We start from the raw sequence: 24,281 nt of genomic DNA on the forward strand, positions 1-24,281 counted from the left end.
TGTTAATAATACCGGACGATTTGATGGCTGTTCTTTGAGAGTTTGACTAAAATGGACTGAAACGGCCAAGAGAAATGGTCCCACAAGATCAGTAGGATACAACAGATTTTATACGAACCTGCACGCAGAATATAACTGAGCCACAAACACAGCCATCCACCTTTCTTGAGAGAAAGGCTGCGTTTACCGTTTAATTTACACACAATACATAGCCTACACACTTTCCATCGTTCCTCCCCCGCCTCCTCGTCTCCTCTCCAGACGTTTTCATTGGCCAGGGTGAGGCGAGAGGAGGAGGAGAGACTGACGGACTGGCAGGAATTCCTCAGCGCTCCTCAAATTTCTTGAAATCTCGGCAATTTTGCTCGACTGCGTCCCGACAGATATCCGGACCAGCACCCCTTTTCCGAGCAGATTTCCCGAGCCGAATATAAAATGGTAATGTAGAGGACTAAAATTTGGCTTTTCCACAAGTTTGTCTTGACAATATGAATGGTATGAAAACGGATGGACACTGTCGTTGGCTCATTCTTTTCCCATAAAACCATACTTTCTCTCTCTTTTCCCCTCCTTTTTTTTGTCCAGATGTTCCGAAGTGTGTCTGTGCTCCTTCTGCTCTCCGTAGCTCTGTACAACGCGGAGGTAAGTTTGCTCTTTTATTTTATTTTACTTTACTTTAAACAGTTGTCTTTGCGATCCTTCATATTGGAATCAGTCGTTTTACGCCTGTACTGAACACTTTATAACCGTTACGTGCGAAATTGTCCATTTGGAGTAAAAAAAAACAAAAAAAAAAAAACAAGGCAGCCAAACAACAGCATCGCTGAGCTTCAACACATCTGGAAAAAGAGAAGAAGGGAAAAAAAAGTATTTTATTGGAGAAAACTTGGTGCCGTGGTGAAAATGGGCCATTTATAGTTGAGTTTTCAAGGCTGTATTGTGTCTGTGTGATGTAGGCTGGATTGTTTATCTTCCTAAGCGGAACCACACAATTACGGCAATCATGAGCGTCATTACAGACACATTCTGACTAGTTTGCTTTCTTCCAATTGGGGTATTGTTGTTAATAACAAGGTTGCACCCATGAGTCACTGGAAAAGTGAGCGCACATTTTTCTTAAACCTTCACATTTTCCATCTTGTTTGCTGACCGCACAAAGAGAAGTCCTTCACCTATTCTCTGTTTTTGTTTTGTTGAGTTGTGATTTTTGAAGGTAACATCGCAACAAAAGCTGCCATGTGCCATGAGAGGACGAGAGGAGTGACAGACAGCTGTGAAGGAGAATGGGTGGGCTTGTGTTTGCGTAGCTCTCACAAACCTCTCCGGGGGGATGACACTCTTCATCAATACTGGAGGGTGTTTTGGTGCCAACTGGCAGCTGCTCTAATGGCATAATGTTTGTTTTGGTGGTTGGTCGGGGAGCATGTGTGTTTGTCTGCAGGGCGGTGAGTGCCTCAAGAGCTGTGAGAATGCTCACCTCATGGGTATCACACTGCAGAGCTAAGTAGTCTCCTCTCTAGGTAAACACCAGGATGTGCTGTTAGTAGGTGGCCCGATTGCACACAAGAATGATTAACTGAAACAGCGTGCAATTATTAAAGTTTAAGCATCTCACAGGGGTGACAGATGGGCTCGTATATGTCAGTGGGTTTGAAGAATGAGTGAAGCTTACTGTCTGGGGTGGATGCTCAGTAAGCCTAAATATGATTAAAAGTAAACCTAGCAGTCAGTTAGCTGAGCTGAGCATGAAGACTGGCAAGTTTCCAGTTTTGAGATGTCTGTTGTGATTGTGCAAGAATAACAAATTTACAGTTATGGAAACAGCTATCAAGATATCCAAGAGTAAAAAAAAGAAAAGAAAGCAAACTACAAGAATGTCTTTGTGATCCAGCACATAGTCTCTTGTAAAAATGATTCTTTTTCCTTTGTTTCTAGCTTTTGTGGCAATCTATGCCAACCAGCTGCTCATTGTACCTCCCTAATTATTATGCAGACCTGAAAGCAGGATGGATGTTCTCATATAACTTGGTAAAAAGTCATTTGTTCTATGTCCCAAATTATTCCTCGAAGAACGAGCAAGCACACACATGCCAGGTGGCACTTGATGATGGCCTGGACCCTCAGTGGACACAGCTGTTGAACACCTGGCTTTGTGCTGACTCCTCTGTTGACCGGCACAACAATAACAGGAGGATGATATAAACACGGTAATAACTGTAGCCTAATTAGAGGGATTTTTCAGCAGATTAGAGCAATGCCACATGTGAAAGATAAATCAATTATCTGTGGCCGAGCCTGTCTTTATGGCTTAATGCAGATGGCTATTAGTGTCGGAACCGCAACATTGCTCATAGACTGATGTGCCGCTGACCTTCCCCTGCTCTTCCTATCTTTACCCGCTGGCTGTTAAATGTGGGATTGTGTGCCTCCTAATTGAATCTATGGCCGTGATCTGTGAGGTATGTCCTAGATGGGATAGAACACACGGCAGTTGTTGGGTGGACCCACAAAGTAATGGGCACCCATTAAAAAAAGGGGCATCTGTTCTCCAAAGGTAATTATCTTGATAATATATGGCCTGTTGACAGGCTGTGAGAAGGGCCTGAACTGGCAACAAGTTGCAGCAAAGCACAGCAAAGAGGTGAATCTGAGCCTATAGGGTATCTATTTAGCTTGTGTATCAACGATGGGATGCATGTTAAATCGACTGTATACACATCACAAAAAAAGCTGGAAAGATCGCTGAAAAGAGGATTGATTGTGTTTTTATTTGCTGGCACAAATTTAGGCTATTAAAATGTGGAAACTAACTCCTGATTTATTAAGAAGGAGAATGTGTGTGTGCTTCTTGAGGTGAGACTTTGCTGCGTTTGAAGATAAGCTGCTCAGAAATGCAGTGTGACAGGGTGGCCGGGGTCGAGACTCAAAACTGTGTGTGTGCCCGCGGGCTGGAAAGCAGATATGCATCTTGGGAAAAAAAAAACCTTGATGTCTTACTCAAACACACCGGGAGCTTGATATGCAAACGAGGTCGGATGCAGGCATAGTGAAAGTCATAAGACTTTGCGGCCTCAAGGGACATGTGTGCGCACAGCCGCATATAAACAGAAGGAGGAGAGTGTTTATATTTCCGCTGTTATCGCATGCAGTGTTATTGTGTTATTGTGCATCATCCACAGTGAATGACACATTGGTTAATTTAGTTTATGGCGCTCTGGCATCAACAGGCAGCCAGACTAGTTCGCCAGGACAACATTTCAGGTAACAAAGAGAAAAAATGAAGGCGCTGGATCCCTTTTTCTTTCTGGCCCTGGATTTGTAGCACTCTGATTGAGCTAAATGCTCTCGGGCAACCCGCCATGTTACCATGTTGATGCTTGTTCTTTCCCATACAAGGTGGGCTAAAAATATCTGCCCAGGTGGAGAGAACACAAGCATGAGGGGACGCCGTGTCCTCTGTCTGTACGAGCCTGCTCTAATTACTGTAGCTCGACATTCAGTCATGGATCCCGTGCAGAGATTGTTCAGGGCGGTGAGATAGTGATGTAAAACAGGAAGGAGATGTCATGCAATTACAGCAGGCAGACTGGGAGTGAGGTAAGACTTGGCTGTGTGGTGTGGGGGTAGAGAAAGAAGAGGAGGTGTGCTACGTTTCACGTCCCCGCAGTGTGTTCTCCTCACTCTTGGCTTGGCTTGAAAGGAGTCCTCATTTAGCTTAGCAGCTGTACTGGTGTCTTATCATTACCGGTACTCTGCACTCAAAGGCCTGACACACATAAATTAACACAGGCACCCACGCAAATGACAAAGACCGGCACCAAAGGGTTCTCTGAGCATTTTTTAAAGAATGAGGTAATGCATCATTTTCAATCATAAAAGTTAAAAAGCAAAAGTAGGTAATTTAATGATGACTGACTGTTTGCTGCTTTTCTGCCCACTTTAAGCTCTTGGAAAATGTAATGAACATCACTGTGAGCTTGACATCTTAAAAAACAAAACTTCTACAAATATTTACTTCCAGCAGAGATTATTCTGTGTCCAGTGACCCGTCAAAGAGAGATCACGCCCTGCATATGAAATGCAGTTTTTTTCTGTTGAACAGGCTTAACTGTAGGAGGAATGATTAACAGGCGAACACTGCTGTTTTCCAACACTGAGCAAAAAACATAGAGGCTAAAGTGGCTGTTTTGAGCTTTTGTAACTCTTCCATTTTCTTGTGATCTATGTGATAAGAGAGCACTCTATAATGTAGCATAACTCTCTTATCACATGCAGAAACCTTGCTCAAGGGCCTGCAAAGGGTGACTGTGCGCACAACCATGATTGATCCACATACAGTCAGTTTGCTACAGAAATCTGTCAATTTTTCTGTTATTCAGTATATTATACCCTAACATAAAAAAATGATGGTTAAAAATATATAGGTTTTTTTTTTTCTTGGGCCAAAACATCTTTGATGGAGCTTGTTTTTCTCTGGTGGTGGTATTGTACCACCACCGGTGCTGAATAATAGCATTTCATTGATTTGAGTCACTGTACTATGAGTGTGTTGGTGCTGTTTGCTACACCAGGGTGTGTTGCATGCTTTAGGACAGCGGTCCCCAACCTTTTTTGCGCCACGGACCAGTGTATGTCTGACAATATACTGGCCTTGACGGTGTCGCGGATAAATACAACAAAATAAAACCAGTACCGGTACCAAAAAAGATTTATTCATAACACACGGGAAAAGACCAAGGGAAATCAAGTTAACAATAAAAATGATTTAAAAAATAACAATAAAAACCAAAACAAAACCCTGAAAACCATACATTTCATACCCGAGCCTCAACTCTCGCAGCCCGGTACCAAACAACTCGGAGATTGGGGACCACTGCTTTAGGACATAACATTTTTCCCTTTACAACACACCGTACTTCTCTAAAGAGTCAGCTGAGAAAGTAATCTGCAGGATGAACAATTGTAATAAAATAATTAGTTTAAGCTGGATTTGATGTAGCTCAGCAGAGGTCAAAAAACGTGTCAACCGCATCTCTTCGAGCGATCAAAAATGTGGTTAATATGTGTGGAAGGAAGCCACTTCTTCATAAAAAATCCCTTTAATTAGCACCCTTTCAGTCTTCTTCAAGGCATGAACAGGTAGCAAGTGAAAGCTGAAGTACAAAAGGTTAAAAGAACATCCCATGATTAGCCTCACTGCAGTATACTGTGAAGCTCGCTAATTAAAAAGATTTTTGAATAGATTGGAGTGCGCAGATGACTGTTTCATTCAGTTTGATCATTTATAGCTCAAATACCTCAGCCGTGACTGATACATAGTGAGAGGCTCTTTTCTCCGTCTATTTTAGTATGAATGAGACACGATACAAAGCAGGGGGGATGACTTTGATTGTCAAACCTAAAGAAAAAGAAGTACTAAAAATCTGTAATTTAAAATGTCATGAGGAATTTCAAGAACCATGAAAAAATGTGACTTGCAAGTTCTTAGATTACAACAATGCTAAATGTCATTACTGTTTAATCTGCCAATTAAGTTCTCTGAGCCCAGGTGATTGCTTGGTCTGTATAGCACATGATCCAAACGATGGTCTGCAGAATTAAGATCTTGTGACTGTGGAGGCCATTAGAGAACAGTGACCTCATTGTTAAGTTCAGGAGATGTGTTTGAGTTTGAGATGATCTGAGGTTTGTGACACAGTGTGTTATCCTGCTGGACATTGTCAGCACCAGTACTCAGGTAGGCTGGAGCCAAGAAACTATCCCCCAACACCAGTGCACCACCACCACCAGCCTGAACCAGTATCAAGACATTTTTACCAAGAGAAATGCTGCTCACTGGAGATTTTCTGTTTTCAGACCATTCTCTGTAAACCCTAGAGATGGTTGTGCTGGAAAATCCCAGAAGTTTGGCAGTTTTTGAAATCCCGAGACCAGCCTGGGTCACTTAAATCACCGTTCTCCTCCATTCTAATGCTTAGTTTTAAATTCAGCAGCTTGTCTTGACCACATCTACCTGCCTAAATATGTCAGTTTGCTTCCATATGATTGGCTGAATGGATATCTGTGCTAACAACGAACACGTGAACACATGCGCCTGATACAGTTGCCACAGTGCCTTAATGAAACAGTTGACTTACTTTCTGTGAATCAGATAACATTTTGATTGTTTCTGCTTTCGCTGTATCCTGACATACTTTGAAAGGTTTTGATTAAAAGGAAGGCAAAATACAGTTGTTTAAATATAATAAAGGTCTGATCTCACAACAGGTTTGAAATGTCTACACACACTAAACACATCTTGCAGTCTCTAATTGGACTTTCCCTTGTACAAAAGCGTTCGACATTAGCCCCTACACTGGCCTCAAAGAGGGAGCAGAGAGGAGGGCAGGGAGTCTGCTCATTCCCCTAGCCTTAGTGTGAGCCTGCATTGGCCCACCCTCCCCATCCCCCTCACTTGCCCTTCCTCGTGGTGGAAAAATGCAGAGAACAGAGGGGGTGGTGGTTCAGAGGGGAAAGAAAGGTGACAAAGTGAGCAAAGAGAGAAAGTTTAAAAGGATAAGGGGAAACGAGCAAGATTATCTGTAAAAAGTCAAAGAAAGGGATTAAAAGTTTAAAGGCGAAATAGATGAGAAATTATTGAAAATGATGATAAGAAAGAAAACTTGACTAGAGGTTAAGATAAAGCAGGTAGTGAGGACAGGGGACGTTTTTGTCCAAGCAGAGTGACAGCGGGGTGAACAGGGGAGGGCAGGCCAGGGGCGGTGCTGCGTTCACAGCATTTTGTGTTCTCTGGTGACATTTTAACTGCTAGCAGATGTTGCTCTGCCCAGACTGTGACTTATTTCCTGCTTTTCTTTAGTCTTGTACTTCTTACTTTCTCCATTTTCTCACCCTCTCTGTTTCTTCTTTACTTATCTTACCGTGTATTTCTGTTTTCTCCCTCTTCTATTTCTTCTTTTTTCCCCCATGTCTCTTTTCAGTTTAGTTGCTGCATTTCAGCTTTTGAACAATGAGGCTGCTGGGTGTAAAATAACAGGCTGCAGACTGGGGTGACATCATCCCGTCCATTGGTGCATTCCTTTTACACTGAATAAGAAACAGGGACGAGAATAACAGGCAGAGCTCTGTAAACTGGTCGTTACCCTGAGCCCTTTTGTTTCTGCAGATTTAATCTCGGACCTGGTCCCTCGGAGAACATTTGAGACCACCCCTAGTGCTCTTATAAACCGCTCAAATTAGTTCTTCTTTGGCCTCATTATTTCAAGGACACATACTGCTCTCAACTGCTGGCGATCACTTGTCATGTAATCCATGAAATACTAAGCAGATATTTGAGCCAAAAGGAAGCATGGCAGTCGATCGTGTCTTTTTGAGGGGCTGACTGCCTGTTTCTGAGTGGAGGCTTTACTGTAAATCTGATCTCATGAGGCTGTCAAGTACAGAAGAAATGAGACTGAAACTGATTTGATATAAATGAAGACACAGATTCACAGAGGGGCGAAAGGCAACAGAGTCTGAGAATGGAGCAATGTGAATTATTGAAGGCAAAAGAAACAGCTTTCTGTAATGACTCAAAACCAAAATAAAATAATATTTTTTCCCATCATCTCGTTAAAATTCCTTAAGGGAGGAAACTGGATCGCAGTTAGCTTGCAGTGTATCGGGTAAGTGGTTTTCTTCTTTGGCTGCGCTCCACTTCTCTTCTGATTAGAAGTTAAGGGGAAACAAGTTGCTCAATTTTGAGCCCTCCCTGTTCTGTCTGCTCCTGGCATGGACTCATGTCTGATGGAGCTGAAGACAATCTAGTCTGATGGAGCTGTTAGACAATCTAGAGCTGGAGGGACACCATGGGGAAAATGCTGGAGAGGGGAAGAGCAGGGCCACCTTTCTGACCCAAATACTGAGGAGATTTTGGCTCAAGGCAAACTGGGTCGGGTTCCAGCTGAGGCACTACATGGCTCAGGAATGAACCCCTCTTACCTTCTCATTCTCCTGATTATGTCTCTTGTCTACATTTCCTGCCTTTCAGTCTTGTGTTTCTTTCATTTTTCACCTCATTGTTACGTAAAATCTGTTGTAAAACACTCGGTTGCATTTAGAGGTAATGGGGGGAGCATCCATGCTATGCATGCATTTGCCTGTCCATCTGTCATGCTGACTGTCTCTATCTGTCACTGTTATTGCCTCGCTCGAAGTAAAATCACATTTTAGTGCACATCTCCTCCACGTCAGCATTTGTTTAAATAGACTTATGCACCTCCTTGGAGGGAGGTATATGAAAGGAGAAACCACTGTCTCTGAAGCACTTCTGAAGCTGCAGTCAACAGCCTAGCTTTTTGTAGCTTAGGCCTCAGACACTGACCCCCCAGCAATCTTCAGTCACTAGGCAAGAATGTGCATTCCTGACTGTCGCTAGGTGAAATCAGTCACAAACGGTGCTGCACTAAAAAGATCCCTGTGATTGCTTTGGTCACTAGCAGATTACTGTGGAGGAAAGACAGCTGGAAACGGAGAATGTTCACCTTCAACATTCGCACTGCAGCCAACACATTTCAAACAGCATAATTTAAACTTTGTGTACATTTTGGATTACACTTGTCATATTTTCACTCCTGCTCGGCAAGCAGTTGGTGAGTGCTGGCAGACAAGTGAGTGTATTCCATGTAGACTAAGGGCGATTGCAATGTTTTGACTGCCAGAAACCTCCAGTTGGTCTGGGAATAGATATTATTATCTAGTGACCAGAGGACGCTAATTGTTCTGTAGGCCTGTGTGACTGGTACTAGCCTCACTCTTCTCAGTACAAACAAAAACAAAATCTACCTTTTCCTCTAAAGTGTAGAACTTTTCCTTCACTCCTATATTCAAATGTAAGACTTTTTATATAACCCTTCTCAACCAATTCTGTGCAAGAAACCAAGTGACTCAAAAATGGGTGATGTGTTTTTGAAAAAGCATTTTTTTTAATCAAATGAAAATAATTTACTTGTTATTTTTCTCATTTCAGTAGTCTTTCTTTTTTTTGCTTGTGATAGTTTTAATTTTTCTTCAGATTTGCCAGTTTGTTATGTAAATACGGTGAAATAGGTGCTTTTTATAAAGGGTAAATTGAACAGACAACTGTGTGCATACTTAGATTAGATTTAATATCACTGTAAATTCCTCTGCTTCCTCACAAACCGAGGCCTTATCGGTGACTCAGGACGACAGCAGCATGTGTAACAGTGTGCTGTAGTTCCTTCATTGTTATTCAGCATTTCAATATTTCAGGTGGCCCAGCCTGCATCATTTACAGTGAGGTGTCTCTTACATCCGTGCAGTAAATCCAAACTTCTTGAAAAGCCTTTTCGAGCCTTTCACATTCAGATATTGATGAAACTCTATGTGTCATACAGATGTTAAAGCAGCTCAAGCTGATCTACCCTGTACTTTTTTATAATGCAGTACGAATGAACAGCACCAGAAAGTACAGCCTACACAGTGAAAGTAGCGCTGAATCAACACCTCTCGAACACAGCAGACAGGCAAAAGAAGCTCTATGTGAAAACAGTCGAACTGCAGGCTCGTTGTATTGGATTCCATTGAATTAGATTTATTGTGTCCAAAACTAATCCAATCAAACAGATGAAACTAATCTTTTAGTATTATTAGAAATGCCACATTCTGTATTTATTGCACTTACTGGTTTTTTGCAGTTGCTTCCATTATTCTCTTCACTGTTGTAGGCATATCTATGGCAGGGACTTCAGTGCAATCTCTAGGTTAATGTTTTCTATGCTAATAAGGGGCAGGGTGCAATATGGGAAGTGCTCACGGTGGCTGTAAATGACATCAACAGGAGAGAGGCATTGATCGGCTTGTTCGATTAGTGGAACATCTCCAAGATATTTGAAAGTACACGCACTAAGCATGCAAATACAGACAAATATGCTGCTGCTTGTACTGTTTTGAGTCTTTGAGGACACAGAGATAAGAAAGGCGTGCAAAGGCAGAGCAGATGTTCTAATGCTTTTTATGTGTTATGGTGTGCAAGGTGCCTTTAGGTGCCTTTAGTTAGTGTGCCTTTTCACTGTTGTCTTCATTGGATAAAAGATAAAAGGGCATTTTCTTCTCTAAAGCAAGGATATGTTCCACTTTAACTCAAGTCCGCCTCATCAATGAGCCATATAACATGCTCGTATGCCCCCCTCCTCTTCTTCACTACCCACCTCTTTCTTAATATTCAGACTGTCCTCACAACTTTCCCCTTTTATTCAGCCTCTTACTATTCTCTTATTTTCCTCCTCTGATTTCCTTCTAGCTCTTCAAGGCTGGCCTTCGTTCACAGACACGTGTCTTGCATCTGTAAAAGGGCATGGTGCTAGAGATGAGATGACAAGAGAAAGAACTAAAGAATAGCAGAAATGAAAGCAAGACTTGAAATGAGAGTTGCCACGCTGATATAAAAAGATGGAAATGATGCAAAGAGTTTTTGGAGAAAAAAAAAGTCTTTTAGAAACCTTTAAGTCGTTTCAGCCTCGTGACTAAAACACTGAAATAGAAAACATGTGAAACGCGGGGCAAGAGATTAGTATCGTGAGCTGTGAAATGTGTCCGTATTGACTGTAATGAGCTTAGGGAAGCTCTTTGTATGAAGGACTCTGGTATGATTCACCAGTCTCTTATGAGAACACTGATTGGTTTTAAATGGGAAAGAAGGCAGTTGTTGTCAGTAAATTAAAAATAATAATTTATCTAGGACATGCATACTGGGTGTGTTTTTGTTTGTGCTGACTTTGTGTCTTGTCTTTTTTTTATGTCTGCTCTGCTGGCGACTGTGTTAATGAGTGCCTTTTAGTTATGGTGAGGTTGATGCCAAGTCCCTACAATGTGTAAACAGAAAGTCATATCCACTTGGATAAAACCATTGATATCAATCTCAGCGTATGAACTTGGGACTACATAAAGATTCAAAGAGGGAAAACATGGGAAGCTCTTTACCAAATAAAGTAAAATAATGATAACAACAATGATTAAAAAAAGCTTCTCATATTTTCAGGCTGCTAACACTTAAGTAAATAAAATAAAGCTTTTATGCTTTTATGTTGTAACAGCATATAGAATAGCATGCAGAAATAATACACCAAATAACTCCCTGTAGGAGTAAAGGTGACACCGATATTTGTGGATTTAAAAGTCTACTAATTTTTCTTCTCTTAGACGCATGAAATGTGACCATATCTCTCTGACATTTGCTATGTGTAGTATTTATTTATCCCTCTGCATTGTCCATGTATGTTTTATGCACTGTTTTTGTGGCATCCCAAGAACACACGAAGAGACTATTTCGTCTGTTATTTTCTGCAGTCTTGTTTTATACAGTGCTGTATTTGCCCTGTTCCTGATTTCTTATTTTATTGCATATTTGACACACTTAAATGTTTCAGATAATCAAAGAGATTTTAATATTTGACAAAGATAACCTAAGAAGATACAAGATATCATTTTTAAATGATGATTTAGTTTATTAAGGGGAGAAAAAAGGTAATCCAAACTTATCTGGCCCTGTGTGAAAGAAAAGGAAATGTCCCATAAACCTAATAACTGGTTGTGCCACCTTTGGCAGCAAGAACTCAAAAAAATGTTTTGTAGTGGCCTAGTCAGCGTTGGGACTTGAATCAGTTTTCGAGCATGAATTATCTGTTTAAAACAAATCTGCAAAGAGGAGTGGACCAAAGATTTTCCACAGCGATGTGAACGACTCATTGCCAGTTATCACAAACACTTGATTGCAGTTCTTGCTGTGAAGGGTGGCACAACCTGTTATTAGGTTTAGGAGACTATTACTTTTTCACATAGGGCCAGGTAGGTTTGGTTTCCCTTCATAAATGAAATCATCGTTTCAAAAACTGCACTTTGTACTGTATATTTGTACTTTGGTTATCTTTGTCTAATAAAGAAATTGGTGTGATGATCTGCAACATGTAAGAGTGACAAATATGAAAAGAAAGAACTAAGGAAGGGAGAAATACTTATTTCACAGCACTGTATGTCCAAAGAGCCCTGCTGAGATCTCATTTTGAGGCTTTGTTCCATCTGGCTTACTTGACTGACACTTCTGTAATCAAAAGAAGCCAGTATATGTTCTCACTATGGCAACAAAGCACTTGAATCAGCTGCAAAAAAAGGACCTTCTACCTCTGTATTCATTAGCTAAATGTCAGATATCCTCAGCTGGTTCTGCTAGGAGGGAGATGGACAGACAGAGCTCCGTGTTTGTACCAGATTCATCTTAAGGAGCCCATCTATTATTCATGTTCTCAGTGGAGGTTTCTGCAGGTTTCAACAGGCCTCTTGCCCATCTGTGTCTGAGAAACTGAATTGTCCAACATGTTCAAGGCCGGGGGGGTTGCTTTGAAGATTTTTCCATGACCTCATCTTAGGATAGGAAGTCTGTGTATGTATATATCTCTAAACCATGCATAGAACCGAATTCCTCTCACCAGTTTTGAGTCAAAATTGCTACACTGTGATGATTGCATGTGACTGCTCCCCCACTGTCATCCCTTTAGCTCCGAGATCCATCCTGTTACATTTTATCATGAGGGCTCACGAAGGTTCAGTAACAACATCCCACCTTCATTTTGACCTACATACCAGACCTTGCAGTCATACACAGAGAGAAAAAGTTGGAAGCCAGCTCACGTGCAGGCGCACAAAGAAGGCCAACTTCTGTCTCGCTGTTACAGGAAACAGCAGCTTAGGGAGCAGGAGTGGAGTCGGGGGGGTAGGAGAAAAGATTTTGCACTGCATGGGAATGGGCCTAAAGGAAAACACAGCTCAGACTCCAGATGTGGAAACACCCTGTACACACACAAGCACGCACACAAACAAATGCAAACACACACAATGGCACACATATACAAAAACAAACAGATGGGGAAAGGAGGCGGTAATGAGGGTCATAAACCAGCTCTTGGAGCTCCACTTGGCGTCTTCTGATTGGTTGCTAGAGCTCATTTCTTGAGTCTGCTGGCAGTCCCGAAAATGAGCAAACACAAGATGTCAAGACGAGCAAATGAGACGGTGTGTGTGTCCATGAGTGTCAATGAGAGCGAATGAGACACGCTAAATGTGAGAGAAAAGGCTGTTTAACTGAAACAGATTTGCTGGAGACATTTGTATGAAAGGAAAAGAGTATTTTCGAGGAGGCGGCATGGTCCAGCAGGAACTTATCCCACTTACATGTTTTCTGTATTCTGCCTTATTTCATGCCAACTTCTGGATCCAAGTCTAGCTGTCACTGACAGGGCAACAATTCAGACAGCTCCGGAGACCTCATTAAAAGTGCAGATACTAACACACGCATAAAAAAACAACAAAGATAAGCAATAAACCAGGACACATTTGTTTGAGCACATAAATATTGCTTTTTTTGCTTATCATGTTGATGAGAAAGGAACAAATAAAATTGAAATGCAGTCAGTTGTTTGAGGATTCCTCAGAGTCTCCAATGAAACATTATGAACCACTGCGTGCACAAGGCAACTGAGCTTATTTACCAAAATGATTTAAGTAATTCTTGGTATCTTGCTTAAAAAGATAGGAAACAGCATCACCTCCTAGACTGAGTGCGGTGCAAGATCGGTGAGCTTTCATCTCGGATGCCATCAGGGGACAGACTCTTGTCAGTTAATTGGGCGAAACAATCTCTTTATCTGTGACATGAGTTTGGTTCCACGTGGTTTATTGTGAAAGTAAAATATTTGTGTTTTGGATCCCGTTTGCAGATTTCTGTTTGACTTGATTGGCGCAGTCTGTTTGAAAAGCACAACAGCGCCACCCTGTGTTCAACCATCACAAACTTCTTTTGCCTTACAGGAGGTGCAGACCAAGAGCAAAGTGTGTGCCAATGTGTTCTGCGGGGCCGGCAGGGAGTGCGCTGTCAATGAGAAGGGGGAGCCCAGCTGTCTGTGCATAGAGGTGAGTGTCGGGTGTGTGATTCAATAGAGACCAGATGTCATTGCTTTTACGCAAGGAAGGAAGATATGTCCAAATAATAGATTTGGATTACAAACTCCCTTTGGTTTCACTTCACATTTATTCCCTTTGCACTTTGTTTCTTTGCAGAGCTGTAAGCCCCACAAGAGGTCAGTATGTGGCAGCAATGGTAAGACCTACAGGAATCACTGTGAGCTCCACAGAGATGCTTGTCTGACTGGCCTGAAGATCCAAGTGGCACACGACGGACACTGCAAGGGTACGGATAACAAATGTTGATAAAACAGTTCAATTATCACACAATCAACCTTGGAAATGGAACTGGAAGTTGTGTAATTTTCATGTTAGACATTGAAAATGTATTTTTCAGGAATTGTTAAATGATTTTTTTGCTAAAAAATGTTTTTTTTTAACATCATCATCTTTCTTGCCTTGAACGGTTTTCAGGGTTTTTTCTTTCTTTTTTTTTAATTTTTACAATTTAAAAAATGTACACACAGAAAAAAACATTTTGATAGGATAGGACATAGCAAATCAGGTTTCTCATTCAACTGACCTATCAAGCACTGATTCAAGCACTGATTGGTCCATCCATTGATTTTCTTGCACATATCTAATTCAGGGATGCTGGAGCATATCCCCACTGTAATACGGTGAAAGGTGGGGTACATCATGGACAGGCTGGCAGTCTATTGCAGCTAATTGATACTATTCAGCTCTTTTTTGTTCCAAAAATGAAATACTTGACTGTTTAGAATGCAGTGGAAGCCAAAATAACACGAGAATGCTATAGAGATGAAAAGATGAAAACACAGTTTGGAACCTGTCATGACTGAATTACTAGAGAGGAATTTAACAACACTGACTAAAAATCTTGTGTTCATAACACCGAATGTCAGAGTCATAGGCTACTGTCAGGTACAGAGTAGAAGCTTAAGTATAAGTGAATCCCTGAGATCTAGTAGATGTGACAATGGGAGGCCAAAAAGGCCAATTTGGCCCCTTTTCAGTAATGTCATTTAGCTCACCCGACTAATTGTGAAAGCACTGATAGTAAGCAATTAAACTGATTAGTATGTGATCTCTGAACTAGCATACATTCACTGAACTGATAATGTGAGGTGACTGGGTTGACAGTCATACAATGTCCCCTTCCATGACACTGCACTATCATTTTTATCACACCTCTGCCCTGTAGCCACCTCTTCATATATCTAATATTAGTATCTTATCTTATCTCGAGTGAACTTTCACTTCCCTGCTGGTCCCTGCTGACATGAACCAAAGTTGTTTAGTTAACTGGACCTTAATCTATGATATATAATCTAAAATACTTTGGTCAAATTTGTCAACATAAGTAATGCGAATAATACATATAAATAAATAAATAAGCAAAACTAATTCTGAAACTAATTTCAGCTGAGGTTCAGTTCAGTTCAGGTTTATTTATATAGCCCCAAATCACAAAAACAGCTTCCCCAAGGCACTTCATACTGTAAAGTAAAGAACCTACAATATTCTGGTGAGAGCCTGACAATTAGGAGATCCCTTAGGAAAAACTCCCTTTTAACAGGAAGAAACCTCCGCCAGAACCGAACTCAGAGAGGGGCAGCCATCTGCTGCAACCAGCTGGGGGATGAGGAGAAAGACAAAGACAAGAAAAGAAAAAGACAGCATAGGGAGGCAGGACAAAAACACAGATTAAAGCAGAGAGAAGACAAAAATTTAGTGGCATACTGCAGTGTTGTATAAACACGTGAGGAGAGAAAAGAAGTATGTGGAGAAGAAGTGCTCAGTGTGTGTCATGAAGTCCAGCAGCAGTCTGAAAAGAAAAGAAATTACATTGATTTTCAGAAAAAAAAATCAAACATAAAAATGAAATCACAAAGGAATAACAAAAATGAGGAACTAGAAAGAAAGATACAAAGAAAGAAAAAGAAATGCAGAACTTGAAGAAGGCTAGCCTGGACATTGATCGGTGACAGAAAGGTCAGCGAGGGAAAATCATTATGACACAGCATGCTCTTTGCAGACCTTTGGCCAATTGTTCAGTGACAGACACGTTTATCTCCAATAATGTTCTCCAGGTTTTGCATCAAATGTTGTTTCTTTCTCTCTTTTTTTTCAAATCACCTTTAGAAAAGAAAACAGAACAGACCGCTGCCAGTCCAGGTGAGCTTATATGTATGTGCGTGCATGCTCTTTTTGCTTATATAAACATCCATTCACCCATCCTTTTTCTTCCGCTTATCCTTATCAAGTTTGCGGTTTATATAAACATATAAATTAATTTACAACTGAATGTATTTGTAAATTTTTGACTGGATTGTACTGGCATATTAAGGTCTAGTCCATGGTTACATGGATGGGTTACAGTTTACTAACACACGTGCTATACAGTAGCAGACATTTATGGTCTAACTGAAAGAACATATTGAGCCTGAATATACCGATGCACAGTATACCGGGTGTACTGGGTTATTTATTAATACTGCTGACTTCTGGAAATATCCCCCCTCCTGCAGTGGTTTGCTATGCTGCTGACCGCAACGAGTTAAGATCTCGTGTGATCCAGTGGCTGCAAACTGAGATTATCCCAGATGGCTGGTTTGTCAAGGGTTCCAACTTCTCTGACATCCTGCTCAAATACTTCAAGGTAGGCAGAATGAACCCTTTTCTCTTTTTATGCATACCACTGCTCCTAAACCAATGTTTTCATAGAATACCCCAGTTTATTTGTCCACGCGGGCCTCTTTCGGTCCGCCTGCTTCTTAAAGCTGCCTGGGACTGTGTCTAATTATTCATGTGACAGACCTTTCAAGCGAGTCAGCTGGTGGTGATAATTCAGTTTAATGAGGAACTTTGTTCTGCAGAGGAGGGCCCCTTCCTCTCCATGGTTTGACATGAATGCCATTATAGCAAAAGATGGGGGTTTTTGTGTTGGACCATTTAAAACTGTACTTATGCCCAACATTTTTTTTTATTTCATCATCATATATGAAGCCCATGTACAGTAGCCAAACAAATAGCAGTCAGCTTGGATGCTAAATCAGTTTGAACAACAATTACTCACTAAAAAAAAAAGAGAGAATAAAAATGTTAATGTAGCGCTACAGCCCCACATTCATTTTAGGATACTTCAAAAGAAATGGAGGCTGGAAGTAGAACCGGTGTGCTTGTATTGTAGTGATAGCTGCAAGTTCACTGGCAGCCTCGACCAGCCTGTGGATCAGAACCCCAAATGACTTCGTACAGAGTTCTTTGTGTTCAGTCCTCATGCACATGAGTCTGTGTGTTTGCAGTCATATGACAATGGTGATTCTCAGCTGGACTCCTCAGAGCTGCTCAAATTCATCCAGCACAACGAGTCAGTTGTGGAGTTGCAGTCCTATGCAGACCAGGAGAGCAACAACCTGCTCAGGTTAGTGTGTCTGCAAGTTTGCATGCTTATGAAAAAGTGTGGAAGTGGAAGAGGTGAAAGAGCCTTCAAATATTTTTTTTTCCAATGGTACTGCTTGTGCGTAGAAAATCTTATCTTTGTGCTGCAGCACTATTTTAAGACAAGTCATTGAACCTGATCTTGGCCAGAGCAAACATTATTGCAGGCCTCTTGTGGGAAACCGTATTGGCAAAAACACCTGCACTCTGTGGAGAAAAAAAAAAAGCAGCTATCAAAATGATTTTTACAGCATTTGTATTGTTTCTGTAATGGTCCACTGTTACTGTATGTAACAGCTAATATTTATTCTGTGTTTGTGTGCTTCTCGTTCCCCAGGAGCCTGTGTGTTGATGCCCTCATTGAGCTCTCCGATGAGAATGCCGACTGGAAGCTGAGCTTTGATGAGTTTCTTAACTGCCTGAAGCCTGGCTTCAATCCACCAGAGAAGAGTGAGCTTGGAGTGATACTTTGACATAATGTAGCACACCATTAGATCTACTATATAAATTGACCGAAGCACAGAAAGCTCAGTAGTGCAGCCCAGCAAACTGAAAATAATCCTTGCAGCTGCTGTTTTCTTAGGATTTTGAGACTCAGCCCTTGACTCTGTTCAGTCAACTGGTGCTGATATATCTGGGATAAAGTTCACAGGAAGAGGAGGCATTTCTCCAGCAGCCAGTCGCTGCGCTTGACTTAACTCTGGAGCTACACCAGATTCAAGGACGCACACGTTTATTTGGCTACTGACTGTTAGCTGTGTAAACTCTGGGTTTAGTCCACATGCAAAATTTCAAATGCAAATCAAGATTTTCATGCCTGGTTAAGGCATTTGATTTTTTTTCTCTTTTTAGATAATAGTTTCTCCAGTTTACACACAAAGGTTTTATGCTTGGCGTTGGCTGTTTCGCTGAGTGTTTGTGACTAAGCAAAAGTAACCAAAAGAATGTGACACTGTGGTTATGCTGGTGGATGAATGATGCAGCATTTTAAAATGCTGGCAAGTCATAAAAGTCATAAAATTGGTAACAATGTAAAACTTTTATTGTTCTACTAGAGTCTTATCTGTGGCCTTATCTAGGTAGCGTGTTCTTTATCTTTGTGCAGAATGTGCCTTGGAGGATGAAACATATGAGGACGGAGCAGAGACCCAGGTGGAGTGCAACCGCTGCGTTTGTGCATGCGGCAACTGGGTCTGCACCGCCATGACGTGCACTGGTAAAAAAAAATACTGAAAATGGCATTTATCCTGTTTTTTACACGCACACATTCCACTTAACCGTTGTGTAATCTGACCAGATAACCAGCCAGCTGTGGATGACTTAGCAGATGGTGGAGTGGAGATGACTGAGGAGGAGTGGAACCTCCGTGTGGCCGAGCTCAACAAGCACCAGGTGTGTATCTGTAAACTAAATCCCATCAAAAAAAGTACAGTATATCAGTCGAGTTAAAGACAAGATAAATCAAAAATTAGAAGTGTTTTCCCAAACTTAGAACCTAATTTTTGCTTTTCTCCCCACTTGGTTCTACTGCACTCCAAAGCTCATTCACTGTCCACTGCTTGTAGAATTGGTTATAAAGTCCACTAAATATAACCTTTATGAGCCAATAGCCTCGTGCCTGCTTTTATATTCCTTGATTACCTGTAGTTCCTTTCAAATCAAATTGTTCAATACAACCGACAGAGGAATAGGTCGGTGTAAATATTTTATGCGTTCCAACCTGGCAGAGCTCGGCAAGCCACAGTATCAGCAGCTTTATTACTTCTGACAGAACAAGTGAAACAATAAATCCAAAGGAGAGCGATGTTTTCAAATTTAGAGCCATAAAATGATGTTGCGGATATGAAATGTAGGGCAGATGGCCTTAAAAAAACCCCATCAATGTTTGAGTTTCTTTTACCTTTAACAGATTTATGTGTTGACATCTTCCTTTAACGTTTCTTGCTTATTTGATTCACAGGCAGTGCATTAGGTTTAGTAGGAGTAGACTAATTGGCACATGTATTTTGAACAATTTGGCCCAGTGAAAAACCTGTTGCAGATTGCTGTTTTTGTAGCTTGTGTGTCTGCTTGTGTGCGTGAATGACACCGTGATGTCCGCAAGGTAGCTCTAGGAATCTGGCTTGAGGCCATGACTGAGTCAGCAAAGCCATGTACTCTGTACCCCAGAGGAATACTTTGTAGTGCCACTGTAAACAAATGTGATTCATCGTGTGTACAAGTTTCGATAGGTGACACCAAATTCACCTTCAAACAAATACAGTGCTGATATTAACAGGAAAAGCGTGTGTTTTCCAGAAATACTGTTTTAGTCAGCATGTCAAATGAGACACTATAGCTCATGTTTCTTTTCACTGTTTTAAACATAGGAGACAGTGGAGAAGATGAAGGCCAGCACAAAGGAGGCCTAAGTCGGGATGCAATGAAAGAAGAGGATGCACGCCATCATCCTTCTTCCATACTTGATTTAACTCACTTTATCATGTTTCTCTGCTCTGTTAATTATTTTATTTTCTTTTTTTTCTTTTTTTTTACATTTTTAAGTGTTTGTGTTGATGTTTGCTAGTTTCGGGGCAATCAAAGCGTATCAGTGGATTCCCTTGTGTTGAGTACTGTCATGTTTGATTGTATTACTGCACCCCTACTCTAGCCTCGGGGTTGCTTTTTGTTTTATGTTTTTTTTACTACAGTCCTTATATTTTTGCAGTTATTACAAAAAGAAAACTGTCAAGTTATCACTGTTTTGGAATATGGAAGTCACTGTTTGAAAAGGTAGTGAGGTTGGGGGTTGTTTAAATATAGGCGCTGAGTACACAGAAAACTGACTGCTTGGCGCCTCGTACAACCTCTTGTCAGAATGTTGCATAAAAAGGTAGAGCTACTAGTGCTTTTTAAAGTTTTGTTGCCTATAGAACTGCCACAGTAGGCCACTACCTGACCATTGCACTTCTCTTTCATTCTCTTTAGCTTTCTTAGGCTTTAGTTCAACCACAACAATGAATTTATTTGTATCTTACTGCTAAAATAATAACATTGCTGCCAAAAAAAAGTTTGCTTCTATATACATTATGTTATTGGCTTGAGTTAGAGTTCATCTTGTTCCCATGTTATACTTAGTAGAGTCTCTCTGGTGCTTTTTTTCTTTTTGTGAGGGGTTAAACATTTCCCTCTATGTGTGTCTTACTTTTCCGAGACGTAGTGGTCCAGCTTTCATTGAGACCTGATCTGAATATAGCATGGTGAAAACTGAAACCAAAGTCTAGATGAAGTGTTTGAATGATGTACAAAATTATCCAGGTAACCCATTACTCTGGACCCAGCAACGACACTATACCTGTGCTTTCAATATCACTCTTAACAGAAGGACTAGCCTCACTGTCAGCGGAAGTAGCTTAGGTGCGTCAATAACCTGGTGCATATGAAATGTGTGCGTGTGCGTCTGTGTGCATGTGTGCGATTTTCAATTATGATGCTGAGAGTAGCTCTGTTTGTTTAATGTGTTCATTTGTTGAAATCCTGCATCTGAATTGGGATGTCTAAACACCAGAATCAGTGCCTTAGACCTGCAAACTTTACAGGTCGCTACCATTACCTGCACATAGGATTTTTTTTTTTGCCACGTGGCGTTTCAAGAACGAGTGTGCTTTGATGAAGATGGCATCAAACTAGTGCTTTGTGACTCTATTTCCTATGTGTGTGAAATTTGCATTACTAAGTTGAAGCTGAATCTTTATATTTCACTAAAAGTGCAGAGACTGTAAGGAATATGTATGCCAATAAAGCCCATTCACCACAACACAGCTTTGTCACTTTATTTGTGTCTGTGTGCACGTACGTTTTTGTGCTTTTATCTGCCAGATTTACTTATGAGATACTGTTAGTGGGGAAAAAGTTTAAATCATTGGCTATTAAGCTATTCCATTGTCTTCCAAAGTGCAGTGAGCCAGTAATATCACCACTGGACTATTTGCCAGTACAGATGGGAATCACATTAAAAAATTGCACTTCCTACTTAAAAAGCACCAATCAGTGAGACCAGTGAGCGTATTGCTGTGCCTATAGTTACATAAAGGTGCTCATCTCAGCAAATCAGTGACTGCTGGTTGTTTTAGTCTTGCCCAGCTTGAAAGGGCAACTCATTTGTTGTCTTTACCTCTAAATGTTAACTGGAGTTTCTCTCGCCTAACGGGCTATACATTATTTAAATGAAATGACATTTTCAAGTAAAACTTATCAAGGAACCATCCCATGCTTTATGTTCCATCCATTTTCTTGGCTGATTATGTAATGTAGACTTTTGGGGTTTGTTTTTTGAGGGTGTGTGTGTTTATTTTACGATGCACCAACTAAATCTACAGCAATCGCTTTGCTAAAGTGACACTGCAGACATTGACCTACTCCTGAAATCTACCTCTGAATAACAGACAAGCGCTTCTGACTTGGTACAGGGGTTATCAGTGGAGCAAAATGCAAATAGTACAGCGGATATTGCATAATTTGGACATGTATGGACTATTTTCTGTGGCACAAAATTGAAGTCTACTGAAGAACATGAAAAATAGCTTTAGGCATCTTTGGTTAAAATGGCGTCAATATGAATGCAGTCCCAACAGTGATGCACAAAGGTGAAAAGGTCAGAGAAATGCATGAGGTTAGGGGAGAGAATAGGTGGCACCATGAATGTCTGTGGGTATACCACAATGCTGTTTAACAAGAAGATAGCCAGCTGACCAAGGCTAGTCAGTAGAATATCTCAAAGCAAAAGTAAAAACGGATTTCTAAAGAAGAAAACAATCACTATAACATGGTCAAGTATGTTGCTTGACTTTAATCCAGTGGGTTACAAAGAGAAGGGTAGAGCAATGCAGCTCTTCCATCAAAGAGTGACTAAAAAAGATGCTCTTGGAGGGATGACAGAACATCTATGCAGAAATTGAAAAATGGTATCCTTCATGCTGACAAAAACTGATTTAATAATCAGAAATAGACGTTTGTTTAAAAAAAAAAAAAAAAGAAAGAATGTGAAAATTCAACTCATTGTTCCAGTTAGGCAAAATGGATGTACAATACTGTGCAAATGTTTTGTACCAGCCCTTATTCCTTTATATTTAGTTTATTAAAAAGGATAATAGATGATTTATTTAAATATGGGCTAATGTAAATGGAAATTCAGTATATTATGCAAAAACAGAGTTTGTGCAATTATAACAAAATGTAAACTTCCTATCATCACCTTTATGCTTCAACACAACCTGAACTCTTTCAGTAATGTTGAGGTCTGGGCTTTGGCCCATTGTGTTTTTCTATCCAGATATGCTTTAAGAATGGTTTGCACCTTAGGTAACGGAAACTCTAGGTCTTCTTGCCACAATTACTAAATCTTCTAGGAACCTTGGGGTGAGTTTTGACCCACATTTCATTTTGGATGATCATGTTAAAGCTGTGGTTCACTATCACTTGTATCACTTACACAATCTTTCCAAGTTGAATTCCACTGTGCCACCCTCTGGCTTGCAAACTGTTATTTATGTCTTTATTTCATCATGTCTGGTTTATTGTAATTCATTGTTCACTTGTCTTAACAAATCTTCCTTGGAACATCTGCAGATTGTTCAGAACACTGCTCCAAGGCTTCTGACTAACTCATGTTAGAACTCACATATCTTACAGTTATTAATTCAGTTGCACTGGCTCCCCATTAGTATCAGGATCCACTTTAAGATTCTGCTTAATACTTTTAGAGCCCTCTATGGACAAGCACCAGCACAAACTCATACATCCCCTGCAGGTCCCTGAGGTCATGAAATCAGAGCCTGCTGAAAACTACACGAGTTTTTGCCCCAGTTGCCCCAAGACTCTGGAATTCTCTCCCACTGAGCCTGAGATCTATGGACTCTTTTTACTTTGATGTTCTAGCTTTTTTCATAAAGCATTTATTTTTCTTGAAAGGTTCTCACTTAAATGGCTCACTGCACACCATGCTGAGATATGTCAGTAATCTTTGACAATTACTTATTTATTCACCTAAAGGAATGCAAACAACTTATGTGATTTGTGGCATGATGCTAGAAACAAAGTGCCTAAAAATACAATTTTAAACAGTTTCTTTGAAAAAAAATTAGGTGTTATGTCAGGACACAACACAGGTTCATCCTTTGAGTTAGGTGCCTTCTTAATCCTTAGCCCCCACTTTTTTCACACACTGGCTCATGATCAGTAACAGGTCAACAACCACCTCAGAAGAGGAAAACCTCCACTGGGGTTTAAATACCCATATCTCTCCACTTTTTGTTTTTTGAGCTGCAGAAACCTCTTGGATGACAAAAATGTCTTCACAAACTTAAAGAACTGCATTAACCTTTTAAGACTATGTTTGAATGATTCATAGTGTTAAGTGGTTCATCAAACACAAACATATTCCTCCAAAAATAGTCAAGTACAAGAATTGGACTGGCAATGAGTGAAAAAGCTGCCAAAACCTGGAGGACTATTGCTTGAGACCACCAAATGACAAGTCTGGCTACTTTGAAGCTAAATATGAATGAACGAGGGATGGCTCAAGACGTTTTGCACAGGACTTTATTTACAGTGTTATTTTGAATTACTTAACTTTTTGATAAGATGACACAGATGCATTCGTTTCTGCTATACTGTGTGTACATGTTACATATCTGCAGTATTTCAACACCTCACAAATGTTACAGTGTTCGTTTAGTTGTTTTAATGACCTACACAATAACTTCTTCCGAACCGCTTCCAGATAATTCTGCAGGAACAGTACCCATGGCCAACTGCTGTGCTTCTCCTGAATAAAGCTGTGACATTTTTATGTATAGACCTGAATACAGTGGGAGGAACCCAAT

The 24,281-nt window shown here is 40.6% G+C and overlaps 1 protein-coding gene across 1 annotated transcript; it reads left to right on the top strand.

Annotated features, from left to right (window-relative positions):
* Positions 1-304: 304 nt before the first annotated feature.
* fstl1b (follistatin-like 1b) lies at positions 305-21,214 on the top strand. Its single transcript, XM_063499198.1, has 11 exons — positions 305-438; positions 586-642; positions 13,861-13,962; positions 14,110-14,239; positions 16,120-16,152; positions 16,506-16,636; positions 17,283-17,401; positions 17,756-17,868; positions 18,524-18,634; positions 18,716-18,810; positions 19,788-21,214. The coding sequence occupies exons 1-11, from the start codon at positions 436-438 to the stop codon at positions 19,827-19,829; spliced, it is 936 nt and encodes a 311-aa protein (XP_063355268.1). The 5' UTR covers positions 305-435; the 3' UTR covers positions 19,830-21,214.
* The last annotated feature ends 3,067 nt before the right edge of the window (positions 21,215-24,281 follow it).

This window comes from Pelmatolapia mariae, linkage group LG16_19, assembly GCF_036321145.2.
Source record: "Pelmatolapia mariae isolate MD_Pm_ZW linkage group LG16_19, Pm_UMD_F_2, whole genome shotgun sequence".
NCBI classification, from domain to species: Eukaryota; Metazoa; Chordata; class Actinopteri; order Cichliformes; family Cichlidae; genus Pelmatolapia; species Pelmatolapia mariae.